Source organism: Notolepis coatsorum (assembly GCF_963971535.1).
Source record: "Notolepis coatsorum genome assembly, chromosome: 2".
NCBI classification, from domain to species: Eukaryota; Metazoa; Chordata; class Actinopteri; order Aulopiformes; family Paralepididae; genus Notolepis; species Notolepis coatsorum.
The window spans coordinates 53,083,604-53,106,641 of NC_140166.1; the positions used below are offsets into that span (position 1 = coordinate 53,083,604).

General features: G+C 42.0%; 1 protein-coding gene across 2 annotated transcripts in view; it reads left to right on the forward strand.

The window, feature by feature from the left end:
* ehmt1a (euchromatic histone-lysine N-methyltransferase 1a) overlaps positions 1-23,038 on the forward strand; it is a 160,376-nt gene that overhangs the window by 133,571 nt on the left and 3,767 nt on the right. For both annotated transcript variants that reach the window (XM_084309159.1, XM_084309160.1), the window contains exons 17-22: positions 3,236-3,380; positions 10,208-10,285; positions 13,965-14,080; positions 21,105-21,191; positions 21,878-21,956; positions 22,670-22,845. In XM_084309159.1, the coding sequence (XP_084165285.1) occupies positions 3,236-3,380; positions 10,208-10,285; positions 13,965-14,080; positions 21,105-21,191; positions 21,878-21,956; positions 22,670-22,845 (681 nt within the window). The remainder of the gene's footprint in view (positions 1-3,235; positions 3,381-10,207; positions 10,286-13,964; positions 14,081-21,104; positions 21,192-21,877; positions 21,957-22,669; positions 22,846-23,038) is intronic.

Here is a 23,038-nt window from a genome sequence, read left to right on the forward strand (position 1 = left end):
GTGACTTGATAAGAAGACTAGAGCAGGTCATCAGTGTCTTGATAAGAAGACTAGAGCAGGTCATCATTGACTTGATAAGAAGACTAGAGCAGGTCATCAGTGACTTGATAAGAAGACTAGAGCAGGTCATCAGTGTCTTGATAAGAAGACTAGAGCAGGTCATCAGTGACTTGATAAGAAGACTAGAGCAGGTCATCAGTGACTTGATAAGAAGACTAGATCAGGTCATCAGTGTCTTGATAAGAAGACTAGAGCAGGTCATCAGTGACTTGATAAGAAGACTAGAGCAGGTCATCAGTGACTTGATAAGAAGACTAGAGCAGGTCATCAGTGACTTGATAAGAAGACTAGAGCAGGTCATCAGTGACTTGATAAGAAGACTAGAGCAGGTCATCAGTGACTTGATAAGAAGACTAGAGCAGGTCATCAGTGTCTTGATAAGAAGACTAGAGCAGGTCATCAGTGACTTGATAAGAAGACTAGAGCAGGTCATCAGTGACTTGATAAGAAGACTAGAGCAGGTCATCAGTGACTTGATAAGAAGACTAGAGCAGGTCATCAGTGACTTGATAAGAAGACTAGAGCAGGTCATCGGTGACTTGATAAGAAGACTAGAGGTCATCAGTGTCTTGATAAGAAGACTAGAGCAGGTCATCAGTGACTTGATAAGAAGACTAGAGCAGGTCATCAGTGTCTTGATAAGAAGACTAGAGCAGGTCATCAGTGACTTGATAAGAAGACTAGAGTAGGTCATCAGTGTCTTGATAAGAAGACTAGAGCAGGTCATCGGTGACTTGATAAGAAGACTAGAGGTCATCAGTGTCTTGATAAGAAGACTAGAGCAGGTCATCGGTGACTTGATAAGAAGACTAGAGGTCATCAGTGTCTTGATAAGAAGACTAGAGCAGGTCATCAGTGTCTTGATAAGACTAGAGCAGGTCATCAGTGACTTGATAAGAAGACTAGAGCAGGTCATCAGTGACTTGATAAGAAGACTAGAGCAGGTCATCAGTGACTTGATAAGAAGACTAGAGGTCATCAGTGTCTTGATAAGAAGACTAGAGCAGGTCATCAGTGTCTTGATAAGACTAGAGCAGGTCATCAGTGACTTGATAAGAAGACTAGAGCAGGTCATCAGTGTCTTGATAAGAAGACTAGAGCAGGTCATCAGTGTCTTGATAAGAAGACTAGAGCAGGTCATCAGTGTCTTGATAAGAAGACTAGAGCAGGTCATCAGTGACTTGATAAGACTAGAGCAGGTCATCAGTGTCTTGATAAGAAGACTAGAGCAGGTCATCAGTGACTTGATAAGAAGACTAGAGCAGGTCATCAGTGTCTTGATAAGAAGACTAGAGCAGGTCATCAGTGTCTTGATAAGAAGACTAGAGCAGGTCATCAGTGTCTTGATAAGAAGACTAGAGCAGGTCATCAGTGACTTGATAAGAAGACTAGAGCAGGTCATCAGTGTCTTGATAAGAAGACTAGAGCAGGTCATCAGTGTCTTGATAAGAAGACTAGAGCAGGTCATCAGTGTCTTGATAAGAAGACTAGAGCAGGTCATCAGTGACTTGATAAGAAGACTAGAGCAGGTCATCAGTGTCTTGATAAGAAGACTAGAGCAGGTCATCAGTGTCTTGATAAGAAGACTAGAGCAGGTCATCAGTGTCTTGATAAGAAGACTAGAGCAGGTCATCAGTGTCTTGATAAGAAGACTAGAGCAGGTCATCAGTGTCTTGATAAGAAGACAAGATGGGATGAACACACATGCTGCTGTGTAGTTCGTCACGTTACAGGACACTCTCTAACCACCTGCCCAGTTTGTTTACTTCATCCATGCAAAATACATCTGTTTATTTTCGACTGTAGTGCATATTTTAAACAGTATTTTCGTATATAGATTGTAACTGTCTTGGTTCTTCCACGCTCCTTGCTTGTATATAGATTGTAACTGTCTTGGTTCTTCCACGCTCCTTGCTTGTAGTATGATTTAGTTATATTATAATAAAATAGAAATTAGATAGTATATAGAAGTATAATAATTATATAAGTGTGTGTGTGTGGGGGTGTGTGTAAATGAATGAACCTAAATATGTAGTTTGACTAATAGATAGACAAAATGGGTTTATTTATGTTGATTTAATTTGGTTGTGTTGATGTTAAATATTTTTTGCAAAATGGGTATATTCTGTTTGGTTGTACACAATATGTCTATCGGTGTGTTGTGTGTGTGTAGGGGCAGGTATATATAAGATTTTTTCTTCTTCCTGTTCCTTTCGGCCATGGTATTTTTGGTAAATTATATGAATATGTACTGTTGGACTGTGGTAATTCCATGTGCGAATAAATAAATGATGATGATGATGATGATACATAGATTGTAACTGTCTTGGTTCTTCCACGCTCCTTGCTTGTATATAGATTGTAACTGTCTTGGTTCTTCCACGCTCCTTGCTTGTATATAGATTGTAACTGTCTTGGTTCTTCCACGCTCCTTGCTTGTATATAGATTGTAACTGTCTTGGTTCTTCCACGCTCCTTGCTTGTATATAGATTGTAACTGTCTTGGTTCTTCCACGCTCCTTGCTTGTATATAGATTGTAACTGTCTTGGTTCTTCCACGCTCCTTGCTTGTATATAGATTGTAACTGTCTTGGTTCTTCCACGCTCCTTGCTTGTATATAGATTGTAACTGTCTTGGTTCTTCCACGCTCCTTGCTTGTATATAGATTGTAACTGTCTTGGTTCTTCCACGCTCCTTGCTTGTATATAGATTGTAACTGTCTTGGTTCTTCCACGCTCCTTGCTTGTATATAGATTGTAACTGTCTTGGTTCTTCCACGCTCCTTGCTTGTATATAGATTGTAACTGTCTTGGTTCTTCCACGCTCCTTGCTTGTATATAGATTGTAACTGTCTTGGTTCTTCCACGCTCCTTGCTTGTATATAGATTGTAACAGTCTTGGTTCTTCCACGCTCCTTGCTTGTATATAGATTGTAACAGTCTTGGTTCTTCCACGCTCCTTGCTTGTATATAGATTGTAACTGTCTTGGTTCTTCCACGCTCCTTGCTTGTATATAGATTGTAACTGTCTTGGTTCTTCCACGCTCCTTGCTTGTATATAGATTGTAACTGTCTTGGTTCTTCCACGCTCCTTGCTTGTATATAGATTGTAACAGTCTTGGTTCTTCCACGCTCCTTGCTTGTATATAGATTGTAACCGTCTTGGTTTTTCCAGGGACATCTCCCGGGGCTACGAGGCGGTCCCTATCACCTGTGTGAACGGGGTGGACGGTGAGCCCTGCCCACAGAACTTCAAATACATCCCGGACAACTGTGTCACCTCCTCCGTGAACATAGATAAAGACTTCACTCACTTACAGGTGAGTCTCCACTGATCTATACATATTAACTCTTTATACACACAGTTAGCTTTGGTTTACATGTCTTTAACCCTTTCACTACCACACTACAGAAGGTTAACCTTTCACTACCACCGTAGGTTAACCTTCTGTTGTGTGGTACTGAAAGGGTTAACTCTTTGCTAGGGTGGTAGTGAAAGGGTTAACCTTCTGTAGTGTGGTAGTGAAATGGTTAACCGTATGTAGTGTGGTTGTGAAAGGGTTAACTCTTTGGCAGTGTGGTAGTGAAAGGGGTAACCTTCTGTAGTGTGGTAGTGAAAGGGTTAACTCTTTGGTTGTGTGGTAGTGAAAGAGTTAACCTTCTGTAGTGTGGTAGTGAAAGGGTTAACCTTCTGTAGTGTGGTATTGAACGGGTTAACTCTTTGGTTGTGTGGTAGTGAAAGAGTTAACCTTCTGTAGTGTGGTAGTGAAAGGGTTAACCTTCTGTATTGCCGCAGTGAAAGGGTTAACCCTTTGCCGTGTGGCAGTGAAAGGGTTAACCTTCTGTATTGCCGCAGTGAAAGGGTCAGCCTTCTGTATTTCCGCAGTGGAAGGGTTAATTAACCCTTTGGTAGTGTGGCAGTGAAAGCGTTAACGGACCCCTAGCCTCTCCAGGGATGTTGTCGTTCAGCACAGAGTCCTCTCTCAGCACGATCCTGCTGAATAACACCCACGGCGTCGGCTAGTTATCCATACAAAGAATGCAAAGTCAATGGGGTCACGCTCCAGTCTGTGTAAGCCCTGAAGATAAACACTGAAGCCTACTCTGGGTGCACTGTGGACTGGAGTAGGGCTCCGCTAACATTACGATGTCTAGCGCAGTGGTTCTCAAACTGTGGTACGCGTACCACTAGTGGTAGCCCCCTGCTGGTGGTACTCGGAGGGATCCCTGGAATCCCAAATTGTATTACTTAACGGCCCGCCAGCACCGTCAAACAAGAATGAATTATTCATAAAAGTTCAAGTTGCAATTTCTTTCTTCACCTCAGGGTGGCAGCACCTTCTCTAGCAATAGCTGTCTCCACGTGACCCCCATTCTATGTCCGGAATGCTGGCAAGGAATGCTGCGCGGCAACCGCATACTGCGCACATAATACTGGAATACAACTCCATTCACTCAGCGAGGCCATGCATCCTGAAATAATAGCGAATGCACCTAAAATTTATTAGAATGTTTTTTCACTAAATACAGAAGCAAGTGTGTGTTGTGCCTAATTTGTGAACAGAGCGTTGCCGTTCAAAGGAAAACTGCACCAAAGCAAGCTATGAAGTGGCGATGTTAATGCAAAACAGCGCAACCCTTTTACAGAAGGCGAGTTTATTGAAGACTGATGAAGGCAGTGGATAGCATTTTCCCCCGAAAAGAAGCAAGAGTTTGCTAATATGTGTCTTGCTCGAAACACTGTGGCCAGGAGAGTTGAAGAATTATCAGCGGACATTAAAGACAAGTGGGACAACTGTTTTGGATTAAAATCAGCGGAATTGTTACTGATGGCAGCTATGCTGGTGATCAAAGGGGATTAGCTGCTTCTCTCATCTCCATCCTCCGTGGACCCCGACACTCATCAACCCCATTGAGATGCGATGAGTTGCGAGGCCGACAGCAGCATCTCTCACTTCTGAACTTTTACTGACAGCTGTATAAAAGGCAAATACCCAGAAATGCGAACATTTGCAAAGATAATGCTGAGCTTGTTCGGCTCTCCATATAATCTGTGAGCAGACATTCTCTGTTATGAACTTGAACAAGAGTCGCGTGAGGTCCAAACCGACTCCCACACCTGCTCGATATTTTACGCATCTCAACCACTGCTCTCAAACCAGACCGTGCATGTGTGTGTGTACTGCAGTCCAGATCTCAGTTTCACCACTCTCATTAGTTTCAGTAAGTTGCTTGTCTCTTGTCTTGCTTATGTGAAATTGATCATTTGTAGTTTCTGCGTGATATGAGCCTACATGGGATGTTTCTCAGCTTCACAGAACTTTAAGGATTTCTATTTCTATGTGTACAATTCTCTCTTGGTGATGGGTGTCTACTACTAGACATGGGTGAGATGAGAAAAACACTGATTGTTCAGTAAGAGACCTACACCAGGGCCCTCATTCATCAATGTGTGCGTAGAACATGTTCTATTTCCACACGTAAGCACGGAATGTAGAACCAGTGTACGCACAGGGAAGTCGGGATTCATCACACGTGCGTACGCAGGCTCTACGCACACCTGTGGACTTTGATCCTACGTTTGAGCTCGTGCACTGTTTTAAGTATTTGCATACCAGAAACGCCCCGATTAACCATATACGGTAATGGAATACACCCATGAAATGTGGAAAAATGGACTAAGCCGAGGGAAGCGTGTCATGAGACAGGCTGACAGACGTATACACTTACGGTGATGTCGGATATGATATCTATTAACCATTGCTGCCTGGGCAGCGCAAACACTAATAAATACCGCGCTGGAATATGACTGCCTTTTCCCGTGTTGTTTGATTAATACCCAGGGATTAAAGTTATCCTCAATTTTATTCCAAATCGCGATGGATCTCCCGTCAATTTTCTACCTGCTGCATATGATTTCTAGAGGCATACTACAATCTATTTTGATGTCAGTATTGGGTAGCCTATATAAACAATAATACGAGAGCATATACAAGAACAATGAATCTCACTGCATGTATGATGTAGCCTGCCTTTCAATACATGAACTTGAATTCCATCATGTTTGTGTGCGGGACTCACAAGGCTGTTGTCACAATGGGTGGTACCGGTACAGTAATAATAACAGTCCACACAATATCACGCGATCCATACCATAGCCTATGTTCTATTAGGACATGATCTGTGACGACAAATGTTCTAGAATGTTTGATTAAGATATCATACTCTGACAGCATGCCTATGATCAACAAAAACGCGAACTTGAATCCCATCATATACATAGTCTGTCCACTATCTGGTGTCATTGCAATGCGTTTTTTTTTTTTTTTTTTTGGTCTTTTTCCCCCTCCATTTTCCTCCGATTTTTCTCCCATCCCAATGTTAGTCGTATGCCAATTCCCAGTCCCTTCCTGGTCGCTGCGCACTTACCCCCCACAGTCAGATCATCTGGGAGAGTGGAGGCTACCACGTGCTTCCTCCGACACACGTCCAGCCAATCACCGCTTCTTTTCACCTGGCAGCGCGGATTCTCATCGAGAGGGCGTAGCGTGTGGGAGGACCACACTATCCCCCTCGAGTCCTATCCGCGCTTAGCAGGCGCCCCGACCGAACTGTAGGAGTCGCTGTTTACAACGACCCGGACCCACCCCGCCAGCTTCTCCCACCCTCTAATACAGCCAATTGTATTAGTGCAGACGGCCAGCCAAGCTGGTGACAACCCCGGAGCTGTGAGCTGTTCGAATCCAGCTCACAGCTCCGGGGCTGGTGACGAACGCAATCTCCGCTCGGCCACCTAACCGCCCCATTGCAATGCGTTTTCTATTCTTTCTTATACAGTAAAAAGGGGGAAGAACACTATATTCATATGACTTGTATTCTGCTTACAGCTTCGAAATTCCACTTGTTTCGTTTAACGTAAAGCCTTTTAAATATAATCAAAACGTTCCCGTGTTTCTGCCGCTGTGGTCTGTGCGCAAAATAATAACGAGTTGAGCTTTATGATTTATGATGAATTGAAAATGGGGGACCCTGATGTAAACAAGACGAAAGTCTTTCTCTGGTCTGCATCCCCAATTAACAATTGTATGTACTGAGCTGTACTGTACTGTACCCATTCTGCAATCTGTTAATAAACTTTTCAATCAATCAATCAATCAAGCTACGCGGAGCGCAGTCAGTCAGTAGCCTACACCCCGTATATTCCGATAACGCTATATAAACCATGCTGCATTCATTCTGAGAGAAAGATCTATTATTCCAAATGCTATTTATAGGGTTTTGACCATAATTACACTACTGTTGCTATTTTACAATGAACTATAATGAATTACGCTCCGCCAGTGTTATTATGCACAGAAGCTCATTTCCTTGTTGTAATAATATATTCTACCAATGGGCGTCAGGTAAGTGTGCTCTGACCTGTGCGTAGACGTAAGCACGGAGTCAAGTTCAAATTGAAATTGATGAATCCCACTCTTTGCTTAGAAATGATCGTACGCACAGGGTAAGCACAGATCTGTGCGTAGAACACGTTGATGAATGAGGGCCCTGGTGTCTTGGCTACACTGTCATTTGAAAAAGAAAAAAGTCTATTGTCATTGCACTGCAAATCTTGTAATCCAGTGGTTGTGGCTTTGTTGTGTTCAACCCAGGGTTCGAAATTAACGGGGGCTTGGGGCAAAATGCCCTCGAAAATTGACCAAATGCCCTCGAAAATCAGTTAAGGGGGGCAAGAAAACCCCCTGACAGTTTACTAATTATATATATAATTATATATATGCTCTACAGTGCGAGCATTTCCCACGTATTTGCCCCTAATAATATGTGTGTGTGCGAACCGGAAAAATCATTTACTTGCAGTGTGCGAGACAGACGAGTGAAGATTACAAAACAGCTCCGCTGTTAATAGTTCAGATTGAAACTGGACTGAAATTCAGTTTTTGGGTGGAATGTTTGTTCCAAGGAGGGAGGGAGGCGGGGCCCGCTGTGTGTTACAGGCACTTGAGAGGATGCGAACACAGACAAAGCGCTCTGCTTTCATCAAGCATTACACTGCTATCTTAACGTTAGCAAGCTAAGCATCTGCATAGCGCAACCTGTGTAACGTTAAGTAACTTGTGTTCGGCGGGGAAAGACCGTTCCATTTGTAACACAACTCCAAAGAATAACATCCAAATCCGATCCCGATGCGCATTTCCTTCATTCCACAGCGCTGAGCGCGCAACGTATTTCATTGATCGATCTGGCCAGAGCCTATACTCACAAACGTTGCGTGTGTGGGGTTTTTCGTGTATCAATTTGAAACAAGCCTCTTGACTGTTGGAATTAGGGATGTTAAAAATAAAATAGCTAATAATATTATTCAATATTAGACATTCATTGATCCAGAGGCAACCGGTTATTCGTCTGCTATTTGTAGATATATCAAGACAACAACACAACTTGCCCTCAGGGACAATAATATTTAATCTATTTAGATAGAGTATGTATGTATTATTTACAGATAATTGAAGGTACCTCAAAACATGAAACCAAGCCATGATGTCACACATCGTGCGTGTGTGTGTGTGTGTTACTTGAACAATTGTCACTGTGCTCCTAAATTTCTGTGTGCTCCTAAATTTGTATTTAGATTTTATTTATTAACATTTTATTTAGGAGCACATGTGCTCCTTGGGAAAAAGGTTAGCGTAGAGCCCTATATATGGAGACATTAACATTACGTTATCAAACATGGGGACGAAGACTGTAAAAAAAAGTGTCAACAATGTTTTATAATCTTTATGTTAATTTTCATTATAAAAATGTTGTGCCCCCGAAATACAAAAAAAAGCCCCCGAAAATCAATTAAGGGCGGCAAAAAAAGCCCTTGCATTTTTTTTTCTAACCCTGGTTCAACCAGTATGTGACATTTTTACATTTAAGTTTTACATTTTTAGTACATTTGCTGAAATACAGTTGTTCTTAATTTTCTCACTTGCTATGTGAGAGTTATTATGTTTTCAATGCCCCTTGCATTGTATGAGAATTGTGTGAAAGAGTTTGCTAGTTCTAGTGCTACCCCTTTGTACATTGTGGCTGTGTCTGACAAAAGTTAACAATAAATAATGTTATTAGGAATAAATGTGCCTCCTGCGTGAACTGTGCATAGCTGAATAGACTGTATTTTTACTTCGGTCATATGGTGGTACTTGGAGAGCCAGCTACGTTCTCAGGTGGTACTTTGTGTAAAAAGATTGAGAACCACTGGTCTAGCGTTAGGAGAGAGTGGTGCATCTTCACAAGTATTGTTTAGGAATACTGTAATGTTCTGGGGCATTACTGGGGCATTGGGAAAATGGATTATTGGCTATTGTAACAATTCTGCCTCATGAACATTGGAAAGCTTTCCATGTTTGCACAAAATGAGTTCCCTTCTATCACTAACATTATTGTTTGGTTGAAATAAAATTAGGCGTTTATTTTTTTACGATTAATTGCGAATATTTTCATGCTGAGCTATAGATTGTGGATGAATACGCACAGAAAGGTATACCATGCAAATGTTCATGCTTTATTTGTTTTAAACGAGACGATTTAGAAATGGGCAATGGGGAAATACGTTGCAATTTTGCGAGGTGGACCGGCCGGAAACAGCAGTGACGTAACCACTACACCTCCCTATTTGGGTGTAGTTTACATGTCTTCATTTGGGTGTAGTTTACATGTCTTCATTTGGGTGTCGTTTTACATGTCTTCATTTGGGTGTAGTTTTACATGTCTTCATGTTTCATTACCAGTGACAGGGTTCACACAAGGTCCTTGAAGTGCTTAAAGTGCTTGATTTTTTTTTTACAAAAAAAAGCCAAGGCCTGGAGTTCCTTGAAAACGGCAATTGTTTTTAACAAAGTGCTTAAAAAGTCCTTGAAATTCAAATCAACCATTCGCATTGAACGTTTTGTTCATCCATGATAAAATTGTTCTGAATCAAGAATTGAATTTTCTTTATATAAAAAACAGCATTTAAAAGTGATTTGTAGCCCTTTAAACGCCCTTTTAAAATGAAAAATTGTGCTTGAAAAAGTACTTGAAAGTACTTGAATTTAATTTTGCAATGTCTGTGGGAACCCTGTAACCAGTGATGATCACGCTGTGTCTTTGTTTTCAGCACTGCTCGTGTACGGATGACTGCTCCTCTAGCACTTGCATGTGTGGTCAGCTTAGCCTGCGATGTTGGTATGACAACGTAAGTCGACACGGGACACAAACACACACAAACAAACACAAACACAACCTCCTGTCACAATATTTCTCTTGCAGTTCCAAAGACAGATGTTCTCTCTCTATTAGGGGTGGGAATCGCCAGAGACCTCACGATACGATACTATCGCGATACTTGCGTCACGATACGATAGTATCGCGATACTAAATATATCGCGATACGCTGAGTATTTTTGTTTGTTTTTTGGATCACATTTTATTTATTACCTTTTTTCAACTGCAAAGTAAAACTTTGTCAACATGTTTTATCTAATAAAATAAAGTTCAGTCTGTTCATCTCACTTCAATCATTTTTATTGCAGAACATGGGATTTTCTCAAGCAGACAGATCTAAACACTGTAATCTGTGTTACATGTACCTGACAAACTGAACTGTTTGTATTACAGTCATATTCCAACTTAACTGAATGCACACGTGTGTGTGTGGACTACTGTACTATTACAGGTATTGAAATGAACAATGCAACTTCCTTATACAAAAAAAGAAAAATTTATTTTTATTTCTTATGAATAATTAAATATCGATACTTGGCGTCCCTGTATCGATACAGTATCGCCACGCAAAGTATCACGATACTACTACGTATCGATTTTTTCCCCCACCCCTAATATCTATGTAGTTTGTCAAATAGTTATTTGTGGTCATGTTTTGTATTGCTTGTCTGTCTGAGACCAAGGACCACAATGGAAATAAGGTGAGGGCCTTGATGTTTTTCTGGAATCTTGTATTTTATTTTTATTTTCTTAATGTCAAATAAAATAAAATCCAACTCTTTATGTCTCTACTGATGCCATAGTAGACCCTTCTTCCTCCCAAGAGAGTTAACGTCCATCATCCTCATCGGAGTGTACATTCCACCACACGCGAACACTGGGGTCGCACTTTCAAAACTTCACGACGAGGTAAACAAACAACAGATAGCTAGCGTTGACGCTGCCATTGTGGTTCTGGGTGATTTCAACAGCGTGCGTCTTAAAAAGGTGCTGCCGAATTTCTATCAGCATGTGACCTGTCCCACCAGAGGCGAGAACATATTAGACCATGTATACTCGCAATTTAAGAATGGGTATAAGTCACAGGCTCTTAGTCCATTCGGTAAGTCCGATCACGCCGCCATATTCCTTTTGCCAAAGTATAAACAAAGTCTCAAGCGAACGCCGGTGGTCTCGCGAGAGGTTAAGCGTTGGGCCGTGACGTCAGAGGAGTCACTCCAAGCTGCACTTGAATGCACAGACTGGAGTGTATTCCGTGATAACACAGCCAATATTAACGAATACACTGAAACGGCGCTTGACTATGTCTGTACTCTGGTAGAAGAAACAATCCCCTCCACCACAATTAAAATCTACCCAAATCAAAAGCCCTGGGTAGACAAATCCGTCCGTGAGGCTCTGAAAGTGCGCACATCAGCATACAACACCGGGCTGGAGACAGGCAACATGGAAGAACACAAGATGGCAAGATACAACGTCAGGAGAGCAGTAATAGAGGCAAAACGGCGTTACAGGGATAAAGTTGAACTTCAGTTTGAACAGGCTGACTCTAGAGGCATGTGGCAGGGCCTCAGAACAATGACAGATTACAAAGGCACCTCCCTCAAACTGAACAGTGACATCTCCTTAGCAAATGATGTCAATTCCTTCTATGCGAGGTTTGAGGCTGTGAATAAAAACACCAGCCTACAAACCACGGCAATGGGGGGGGGGGGGGGTCTGCTGATGGAGACTCAGTGTTCAGGGTAACAGAGCATGAGGTGAGACGGATCTTTAAAAAAGTGAATATCAGGAAGGCAGCAGGACCGGACGGCATCCCCGGCCGCGTCCTAAAAGTCTGTGCCGACCAACTGGCCCCGGTATTCACTGACATCTTCAACCTGTCCTTGGAACAGGCTGTCATCCCCACCTGTCTGAAGAAGTCCACCATCATCCCTGTACCCAAAAAATCTACACCCGCTTGCCTCAACGACTACCGCCCTGTAGCCCTCACCTCCATAGCCATGAAGTGCTTTGAGAAGCTAGTGAAGGGCTACATCTGTTCCTCCCTCCCCATCAACCTGGACCCTCTGCAATTTGCATATCGCCCCAACAGGTCCACGGAGGACGCCATAGCCCATGTGCTGCACACAGCAGCATCACACCTGGACAAGAGGCAGGGGAACTATGTGAGAATGCTGTTCATCGACTACAGCTCAGCATTCAATACCATAGTCCCCTCCAAACTCATAGCCAAGCTCAGGGACCTGGGCTTGAACTATGACCTCTGCCAGTGGGTCTTGGACTTCCTGACGGGCAGACCCCAGGTGGTAAGAGCAGGCAACTGCACCTCCTCATCCATCACGCTCAACATAGGGGCCCCCCAGGGCTGTGTTCTGAGCCCCCTCCTCTACTCCCTGTACACACATGACTGCGTAGCACAGCGGAACAACAACACCATCATCAAATTTGCTGATGACACAGTAGTGGTGGGCCTGATCTCTGCCAACGACGAAAGGGCCTACCTGGAAGAGGTAGAGAACCTGTCACAGTGGTGTCAGGAGAACTGCCTCTCCCTGAACGTCAGCAAAACAAAAGAGATGATTGTGGACTTCAGGAGGTCGGGGGTCAAGGACTACAGCCCCCTCAGCATCGACGGGGCACCGGTTGAGAGAGTGAACAGTTTCAAGTACCTCGGAGCCCACATATCCGAGGATTTGACATGGACCACACACATTGACAGTGTTGTGAAGAAGGCACGACAACGCCTCTACTTCCTCAGGCGCCTAAGGAAGTTCCAAGTCAGTCAGAAGATCCTTAGGAACTTCTACTCATGTACAATAGAGAGCATCCTGACTGGCAACATCACCTCCTGGTTTGGGAATAGCACTGCACAAGACCGTAGCAGACTACAAAGAGTGACACGTTCAGCCGAACGCACAATTGGAGGGGGGCTTCCCACCCTCCAGAACATTTACAACAAGCGGTGCAAGGGGAAGGCTAAGAGAATTATTAAGGACTCGAGCCACCCGAACAACTGCCTCTTTGAACTGCTGCGGTCAGGCAAGCGATACCGGAGTCTTAAGGCGAGCACAGAAAGACTCAGAAGAAGCTTCTATCCCCAGGCCATCAGGCTGCCAAACGAACAATAAACACTATGCAACAACCATCAAATGCACACAGCACACACACCCACACGCACACACTCACTTAAACAAACAACACACTGCAGCACCCACTCTCCACACTTTAGATCACACAAACACACTTTATATTTATTGATAAAGGATTTGCACTTCAACTCGTACACCTACTGTAAATTGTACCTAAATTGCACCTCATCCTATTTCTGCCTTGCACTATATAGTATTGTATATTAGTACACTACACAGTATTGTATATTATATGGTAACTCAGTTACGTCTATTCTGCATCGAACATTGTACATATGTCTATACTGAACACTGTGACCTCATTTTTTTACTTTTAATTTACATGCTATACTATGTTATTTTATTTCATACTTATCTTGTCTTGCACAGTCTCTGGAGCGTAACAGTAAGAAGCATTTTGTATAAAAGTATTCTGTACTTCTGTATGACAACTATTAAAGAAACTTGAAACTTGAAACTTGAACTTGGGTATCTCATGGTGTGCTTGTGTTTCTCCAGGAGGGCCGTTTACCACTGGACTTCTGTCAGAGGGAGCCTCCGGTGCTGTTCGAGTGTAACCACGCCTGCTCCTGTTGGAGGACCTGCAGGAACCGGCTGGTCCAGAACGGACTGAGGTGATGATTCAAAGCCTCTTTTCTTTTTTCACTCCAGGAAGAAGTTTTCCTCTTTTTATATATCGTTGGCCTCATACGATAATTGCCTAAGTAATAATTTTTTGCCAAATTGATATTTCTTCCTAACTGTACTCTGCTCACACTGCTGCATCGCCCTGGCTTAGTGCCTATGTCCTCAGCCAATCAGAACGCTTGTTACGTTAAAAAATCACATTCTGCCTAACTTTTTTGTATTTTATTTTTTTATAATTTTTTAAACAAACGCATAAACAAACATGACAACACACGATAAGATATACAAGCATTAGTTGTCAGTGCACATCCAATGAGATCACATTTTAGTTAATTGTCTTATATAGGATATACCCTTAATACCTGTTATCTAAAAACCTACACACATATGCTCCAGCTCGTACCCCCCTTTTCCGGACCCCCCATTGGATAATCCATCCATTTTCCCTCGCTCCTAACCAGACATTACCATTATATGCTAGCTTTTATTTTCTCCACCACTTCTAACCACAATGTCATTTTGGATTCATTGAGACCCAAAATTCTTGCTGTAGATATTTCTTGATGGATCACATCGAGATATGTAATAATCCAGACCTTTCGGCAAATTTTTTCCGGTTGGAACCATCGTGATGCTATCAGCTTTTTAGCCACTGTGATACCAGATAAAACCAATCTCTTTAGCTGTGGATGTACTGCACACTCAAAAATATCATTCAGCAGTAGTACAGAGGGGTGTACAGGTATATTCCAAGTTAAGAGATTTGATAGTTGCTGGGTCACCTCTTTCCAGAATATCTTAACTGGTGGGCAGTCCCAGTACATGTGCATAAATGTCCCCTCGTCCCCATTTGTACATAAGGAGCATTTGGAGTCTTGTATAAGACCCATTTTTTTCAGTCTTATAGGAGTCAAGTATGTCCTGTGAATATAGTTAAGATTGATTTGTTGATGGTCCGGGTTCCTTGATGTGAATCGAATATTTGCCCAGGCTTCTTGCCAATCAAAATCACTTTCCAGGTCTGGTATATCCCTCCTCCAGACGGAGTCTAGGTGGAGGGTTTCATATGAGGACGTTAGTAATTGATGATAAAAATCTGAAACAAAACCTCCTGATGTCTCTCTTTCATAGAAGAATTTGTGGTATCTGTGGTGTACAATTGGTATATTTAATGGAACACCGTGAGCCTTCAAACATGCCAATAACTGCGTAAAAGTAATATGTGGACTTGGTGAGATACATTTTTTTGCGTATTTCATTGAAACTACAAAAACCCTGTTTATTGAAGACGTCTCCTAATGAGTGTATGCCTTGCGTTTCCCATCTAGGGAATCTTATAGGTTGTTTTCCTATCCAGAGTGCATTGTTATTGAATAAGGGAGTATGATTATGCCATTTATGTAGGGTAGAATATTTTTTTTGTGTTTCGCGCCATATCCGGATCGCATGAGTGATTATGGGGCCAAATTTCCGTTCGCATTGCTTAATTGGTAATTTGGTGTATACTATGCCCTTCAGCTTATGTGGAGCTACTATATTTTCTTCTAAATTTCTCCAGGATACTAATGCTTGGGGATCAAACCATGTTGTTAGTGGTCTTAAAGTGTACGCCTTAAAGTAGTGGTAGAAATCTGGAAATGCCATACCTCCGTCTGCTTTGTTTCTCTGGGCGGTGGATCTTTTTATACGTGGTGGTTTGTTATTCCAAATACATTTGTATGTGGAGGAGTGTAATTCTTTCCAGTAACCCTTTGGAGGGGGTAACGGTAGCATTGAGCTGAAGAAGTTGATTCTAGGTAGGACGTCCATCTTGATTATTGATATACGTGCCTGTACTGAGTTTTTAAGTTTCGACCACCTGACAAGGTCGTATTTGATTTTGTTTTGGATTTTTATGTAATTGTGCTTCACCGTTTGGCTTATGGTGGGGAATATCTCAACTCTCAAACATCTAAATTGTTTTACCATCTGTATCTCTTTTGGGAGGGTTATATTTCTTTTTGCAGGGGCGTTAAGTGGGAGGAAAGCCGACTTCGGCCAATTTATCTTAAATCCCGATAAATCACCAAAGTCCTCAATCAACTTGAGCAGATGAGGCAATGTGGTGTTGGGGTTTTTCATGAACAATATTACATCGTCCGCATATAAACAAATTTTTTGTTGTGTGCCCTTGATTACGATAGGTTCTATGGATTGGGATTGTCTTATATATTGTGCTAAAGGCTCTAATGATAGATTGAACAGTCCGGGACTAAGAGGACAACCCTGTCTGGCAGAGCGTGATACCGGAAATATTTCAGAGATGATTGTGCCTGTTGTAATCATGGCCGATGGGTCTTTGTATAATACTTTAATCATATCGATGAATCCTTTTCCTAACCCCATCCTTTCTAGCACTGCCCACAGATACGACCATTCCAGCCTGTCAAAGGCCTTCATAGCATCCAGGGACAGCATCGCCTTAGGTATGGTGTCCTCCTTGTCGGCATCAAGTACGTGCAGTATACGTCTTATGTTCTCAGTGATCAGGCGGCCTCCTATGAAGCCAGTTTGGTCCGGGTGAACTAAAGACGTCATATGCTTTTGTAATCTGATGGCTAATACCTTAGAGTACAGTTTGATATCTGTTCCGAGGAGGCTTACAGGTCTATAACTACCGCACTCGTTGGGGTCTTTGTCTTTTTTAAGGAGGACTGTTATGAGTGCAATATTGTCAATTTTATGGAAGTTCCCCTCCTTGACTGAGTATAAGATCATATTTAGTAATAAGGGGCCAATTATGTCCCAACAAGAAAGGTACATTTCTGATGGGAAACCGTCTCTTCCTGGAGCCTTACCACTTTTCATTGCGGTTATGGCCTTCTTGAGTTCCTCTAGTGTGATCGGTATTTCTAACTGTTTAGCGTCATCCTCTGAAAGTTTAGGGAGAATAATTTGATTAAGAAATGTGTCCATTTTGTTTTGATCGAAGGTCATTTCTTATTTATATAAGTCGGAGTAGAATACTTTGAATGTATCGTTTATTTTTACAGGATCTGTTACAAGTACTTGTTGTGCTCTAATGGTAGTTATATCTGCAAATGTTGCATTAATTCTTAATCGCATGGCTAATAGGTGGCTGGGTTTGGAACCATGGGAGTACTGCTGTTGTCTTGTGCTGCGTATTTGTATTTCCGATTGTTGTCTGTATATGGCATTGATCTCTATTTTTAGTACGTTAACTTGATTTTCTAGTCGAGTTGAGTTGTTGTATTTCAGAGAATTAAATAACGTTGAGTAAAGCGTTTCCAGCTCATCCAGTTTTGTGTTTTGATTCTTGCGCATTTTGGAGGAAAAGCTATCCGTGAAGTCTTTGATCATTCCCTTCACCGACATCCATATTATTCTGGGGTCTTGCACCGAGTTTGCATTCTCCCGTTGGAATACTATAAGAGCTTCTTTGAGTTGTGTAATGAATTCCTTGTTGTTAAGCAGCAACGAGTTAAATCGCCATCTTGGGGCTCGGGAGGATAGTATACCAAATGTACCTTTAAGGAGTAAATAACAGTGATCTGATAGTGCGTTGGGTATCATTTACACTTCATAATTATCAAATAGTCTCTGTGATGCAAAGACATAATCTATTCTGGATAGTGTCTTATGTCTCGCAGATCGACAAGAGTACTTTCGGGTCGTGGGATTAAGTAACCGCCATAAGTCCTTTACACCTGTAATCTTTGACCAATCCTTTAATGCCTTCGATGAATTCTTTTGTTCGCTGGAAAAGGCGAGGTAAGATTTGTCTATCCTTGGGTTCCAGATGGCATTAAAATCCGCTCCTATTATAAATGAGTAATCGGGAATGTCTAACATTGCATTGGTTAGTGTAGTGAAGAAATCTTCTTCGTACAAATTTGGGGCGTATACCGCTATCAACGCTATTTTCCTGTTCTTATGTTCAATCTTAGCTATAGTTATCCGACCTTCTACATCAGACCATACTCCCTTTAGTACAATATTCAACTTACGTTTAACGACTATTGCTACACCCCGAGTTCTCGTACCAATAGAGGAGTGACTGATATTATGGTATATGTTGTCCGCTAATTTACCTATGTCTTTCCCTAGAATGTGTGTTTCGCTTAGCAGAGCAATGTCCACATGTTCTTTTTTCATCAGTGTGAGCACGCTTTTGCGTTTGAGTTGGTTATTTATTCCCCCGGTGTTCCATATCATTATATTCAAACTAGCCATAGTCTATACATGTTGCATTGTAATTTTTGGTAATGCTTCTAGAGTGCGAGGCAATAATAGATATACATCCCACTAGTGAGGTCCCGTTGAGAGCCGAGCTTAAAAACATACATATATACAAATAAAAATCCCCTACCCTTCCCTCCCACCGAGAGTCGTACAGGATTGTGTTCCATGAACACAACCTTTGCGTATGACTCTCTCCCTTGCACCACCGGATATCCCAGAATGATCCAATTATCCTTAACATTCCTATGTATACCATAGGATCTAACACTCTAAATTCTACCATAAGTAGAATGTCGACTGTGGCTTGGCCACTTACCCGTAAAAAATAAATAAATAAAAATGTAAATGAGATAAACTAAAAATAAAGACCAAAAATAAGCTTCAATTGTCATGCCTTAATCACTTACATTTTATATGAACTTGTAATTTATAGTAATTTATAGTAACCCATGAATAATATGAAGGTATTGAACTGAAGAGAGAGCCTCAATAAATCAGAGAGAGCGGATGAAAAAAAAAAAAAAAAAAAAAAAAAACAAGTAAAAGGAAGAGAACATTAACTTAGATCTTAAAAGAGCATTGCTATGCTTAAACATCTAAAGTATTAATTGGAGAAGTGAAATTATTTCCCATTAATAAAAAACAGTTTTTAAATACGTATATGCAGCATTTCCCCCGACCGGGGTGGGCGATGATCGTTGTGTAGAGTGATCTTTCAGCCGGCCGGCTATGATGGCTCTGTGGTTCTGCATCTAGATAGCTGTTGATTATTCCCCCGAGGGGCTTCTGGTAGAGTGAATGACCACGTATTGCTGATATTCCAGAATGCTCCATATATCAAAGAATGCTTCGATGTTCTAGATTATTCCAATATGTCATTTTTACATTGTCTGAATGTTCCAGTATGTTCTGGAGTGTTCCAATCTTAAATCCAATATGTCCGCAATAATATAAACACGTCAGGGAAAGCATTCAAAAACTCTGAGCACGTAGGTCTCTCTGTCCCAAATCCTCGGTTATTAAAGGTTGTAATTAATAGTTTGTCGACGACGCGAAGTATTGCAGGGTATATTAGTAGGGGTCTGTATTTCCCCAGGTATAGTTGAGACATCACCGTCTTGAACTTGGCACGCAGATCCACTACCTCACGACAATAATCTTCAAAGCAGTGTATTGGTACCTCCATGTATTTCAGATTGCCTTTCATCCTGCGAGTTTCACGCATAATCATTTCTTTTATTCTGACTTGGCGCAGTATAACTAATATCACTCTGGGCTTAGCGTTATTGCCAATGGAGCGGGGACCCAATCTGAAGCACTGATCCACCTCCGGTATTTTAGGAAGGATTCCTGTTCCCAAGATTTTCTGTAATTCTGTGGCAAACTCTTCAGGGTTTTCACATCTCACTGATTCGTCCAGACCGACAATACGAATATTCAGCCTGCGTTTTTGATATTCCATCTCGAATATTTTGGCTTTCTGTTCTTTATTGATTTGCGTGAGCTCCAACGTTATTTCGCTGAGCTCCGTCTTGATTTCATTGTAGTTCCCCTTCATCTCAGCAGTTAGGTTAACTTTGTTAGCATCTACTTCATTGTAGATGCGAGTGAAATTGATTTCGTGGGCTTCCACTACTTTCTCCAGAGCCTCGGTGCGTTTATTCTGTGCGTCGGCGTCCGCTCTCAGCGCATCAATTTTGCCTTCAATAGATTCTTTAATAGCATCTACTTTTTGAGTTATTATCTTCTCCGACAGTTGTGATTGGTGGATCATTTCCTTCATTATTGTCTTCCCCATTTCCTCCATTTTCCGGATGATATGTTCGGTATCTGCGGAGGTGTTTGATGGGGATGAACTTGAAGCGGCCTCTGTCAAGTCTATATTTACTGCTGTCCGCTGTACGAATCCTGGGTCCCGCGGCGGGACCTCTTCGACTGGTTTTGGTTTCGCTGTGTCTTTCCTTGTGTTTGGCATCTCGATTCTTTTGGTCAATATAGTTAGTTGATAGTCTCAGTTGATATATGCGTCAAGTTTTAAACGCATTAATGGTTTAAAAATATGTTTTTAAAACGAAAAAAAAATAACGGGTGAGCAGCTGTGTCACATGCGACCTACTCCATTCTAACGCTAAACCGGAACATTCTGCACTTTAAACACAAAACAGAAGGTCACTTTAAAGGAAGGAAAAGGACACTTTAAGAAAATAACTTGTTGTGATTGTTGTACACAGTATAGTTAGTGACAGCAAGTATAGCACAGGGGCATACATTGTATAGGAATGTACATGTAGGATCCAGTGCATTTAAGCGATTTATTAACATGTCTATTTAGAAAAAAGCAGGAAGCCGGACCAGCACTCTCAGGTTTCGACAATTTTAATCGCAGCCGAATACGACAGACATTTTTCGGAACAGGTGTTCCTTCTTCAGTGTTAATGGCTAAACCTGAGAGTGCTGCTTTGGCTTCCCGCTTTTTTCTACTTAAATCTTCGGGATTGCAGCACCCAGTGTCAATTATTGAGAGCGCGGTCTAACTTGACTTTTAACATGTCTATTTACCATGTCTATTCTAGTTATATTATTATTATTATTATTATTATTATTATTATTATTATTATTATTATTATTATTATTATTATTATTATTATTATTATTATTATTATTGTTTTTATTGCACAATCGAAGTGGGCATGGCCAACCACATTTCACTATATGCCCTGGTATGTATGTGATGAATAAACTCTTGAATCTTGAACCTCTCTCTCCCAGGGTACGGCTCCAGCTCTACAGGACTCCGAGGATGGGCTGGGGCGTGAGGGCCGTGCAGGACATCCCGCAGGGAACATTCATCTGCGAGTGAGGACCGGCTCGCACTTAACAAATAATAACAAGATATCCAAGATAGATGTAACACTGGAAGTTCTTCATTCCGACATTAGACTCTATAATGCATCACTGTGCCTCACTGCATCACTGAGCACAGGGTGACAGTACAGCCTGGAGAAATCTTCCTGGACACTTTAACATTTTTACACTTCTCACAACCTTCCTGGACACTTTACATTTTTACACTTCTCACAATCTTCCTGGACACTTTAACATTTTTACACTTCTCACAATCTTCCTGGACACTTTACACTTTACATTTTTACACTTATTGTTATTACTGTACATTTTACTGTATATTTGTGTATATTTGGGCTGGATAGTTGTGTATTTAAGATTTTAGAATGTATATACATACCAGAATGTATATCCCGGACCATATATGTTATTCATTATTCAATTTTATTCTTATTTAATATTATTATATTCTCGTTCTTATTTTAGTCCTATCGACTACCTAAATGTTTATTGTTGTTCAATGTGAGCGATCTGTAGTGCCGAATTTCCCTCTGGATTATTAAAAGATTTCTATTCTATTCTATTCTATTCTATAAAATAGTTTTGCCTCATCACATATTCAACAACGAGCCGCAGGTCTGACGCTCTGTAAAGCCCTCTTCTGACTGTCGGTGTGTCCCGTCACGGTTCCTCCTCAGGTACGTCGGGGAGATCATCTCTGACGCCGAGGCAGACAAGCGGGAGAACGACTCTTTCCTCTTCACTCTTGACAATAAGGTGATTTTATGAATCCGTTTGAATATACTCAACATGAGCTTGCCTGCATTATCAGTGGCATGTTCACTGTTTGGTCAAGAGGTGGCGCTGCTGAGCATCTCCAGCCACATACTGGACAGACGGCATTGGATTGCCTTCCTTCTATGCACAGCATTAGTCATGATTTTATGGATCAGGCTTGATTTTCTTATGGATTCTTGTTTCCCGACTGCATGGTTATTCACAGGCTGTACTCACTGTTGTCACTCTACTGTTAAGTGTTTTCTGTGCTGTTGTCACTCTACTGTTAAGTGTTTTCTGTGCTGTTGTCGCTCTACTGTTAAGTGTTTTCTGTGCTGTTGTCACTCTACTGTTAAGTGTTTTCTGTGCTGTTGTCACTCTACTGTTAAGTGTTTTCTGTGCTGTTGTCGCTCTACTGTTAAGTGTTTTCTGTGCTGTTGTCACTCTACTGTTAAGTGTTTCCTGTGCTGTTGTCACTCTACTGCTAAGTGTTTTCTGTGCTGTTGTCACTCTACTGTTAAGTGTTTTCTGTGCTGTTGTCACTCTACTGTTAAAGTGTTTCCTGTGCTGTTGTCACTCTATTGTTAAAGTGTTTCCTGTGCTGTTGTCACTCTACTGCTAAGTGTTTCCTGTGCTGTTGTCACTCTACTGCTAAGTGTTTCCTGTGCTGTTGTCACTCTACTGCTAAGTGTTCTCTGCGCTGCCCCCTGCAGGTGGACGACATTCACTGCATCGACGCCCGCCTCTTCGGCAACGTGGGCCGCTTCATCAACCACCTGTGCGAGCCCAACCTGCTGGCGGTCCGGGTGTTCACCATGCACCAGGACCTGCGCTTCCCACGCATCGCCTTCTTCTGCAGCCGGCCGGTCCGCGCGGGCGACCAGATAGGGTGAGAGACGGGCAGGGGACCAGATAGGGTGAGAGACGGGCAGGGGACCAGATAGGGTGAGAGACGGGCAGGGGACCAGATAGGGTGAGAGACGGGCAGGGGACCAGAGAGGGTGAGAGCCGGGCAGGGGACCAGAGAGGGTGAGAGACGGGCAGGGGACCAGAGAGGGTGAGAGACGGGCAGGGGACCAGAG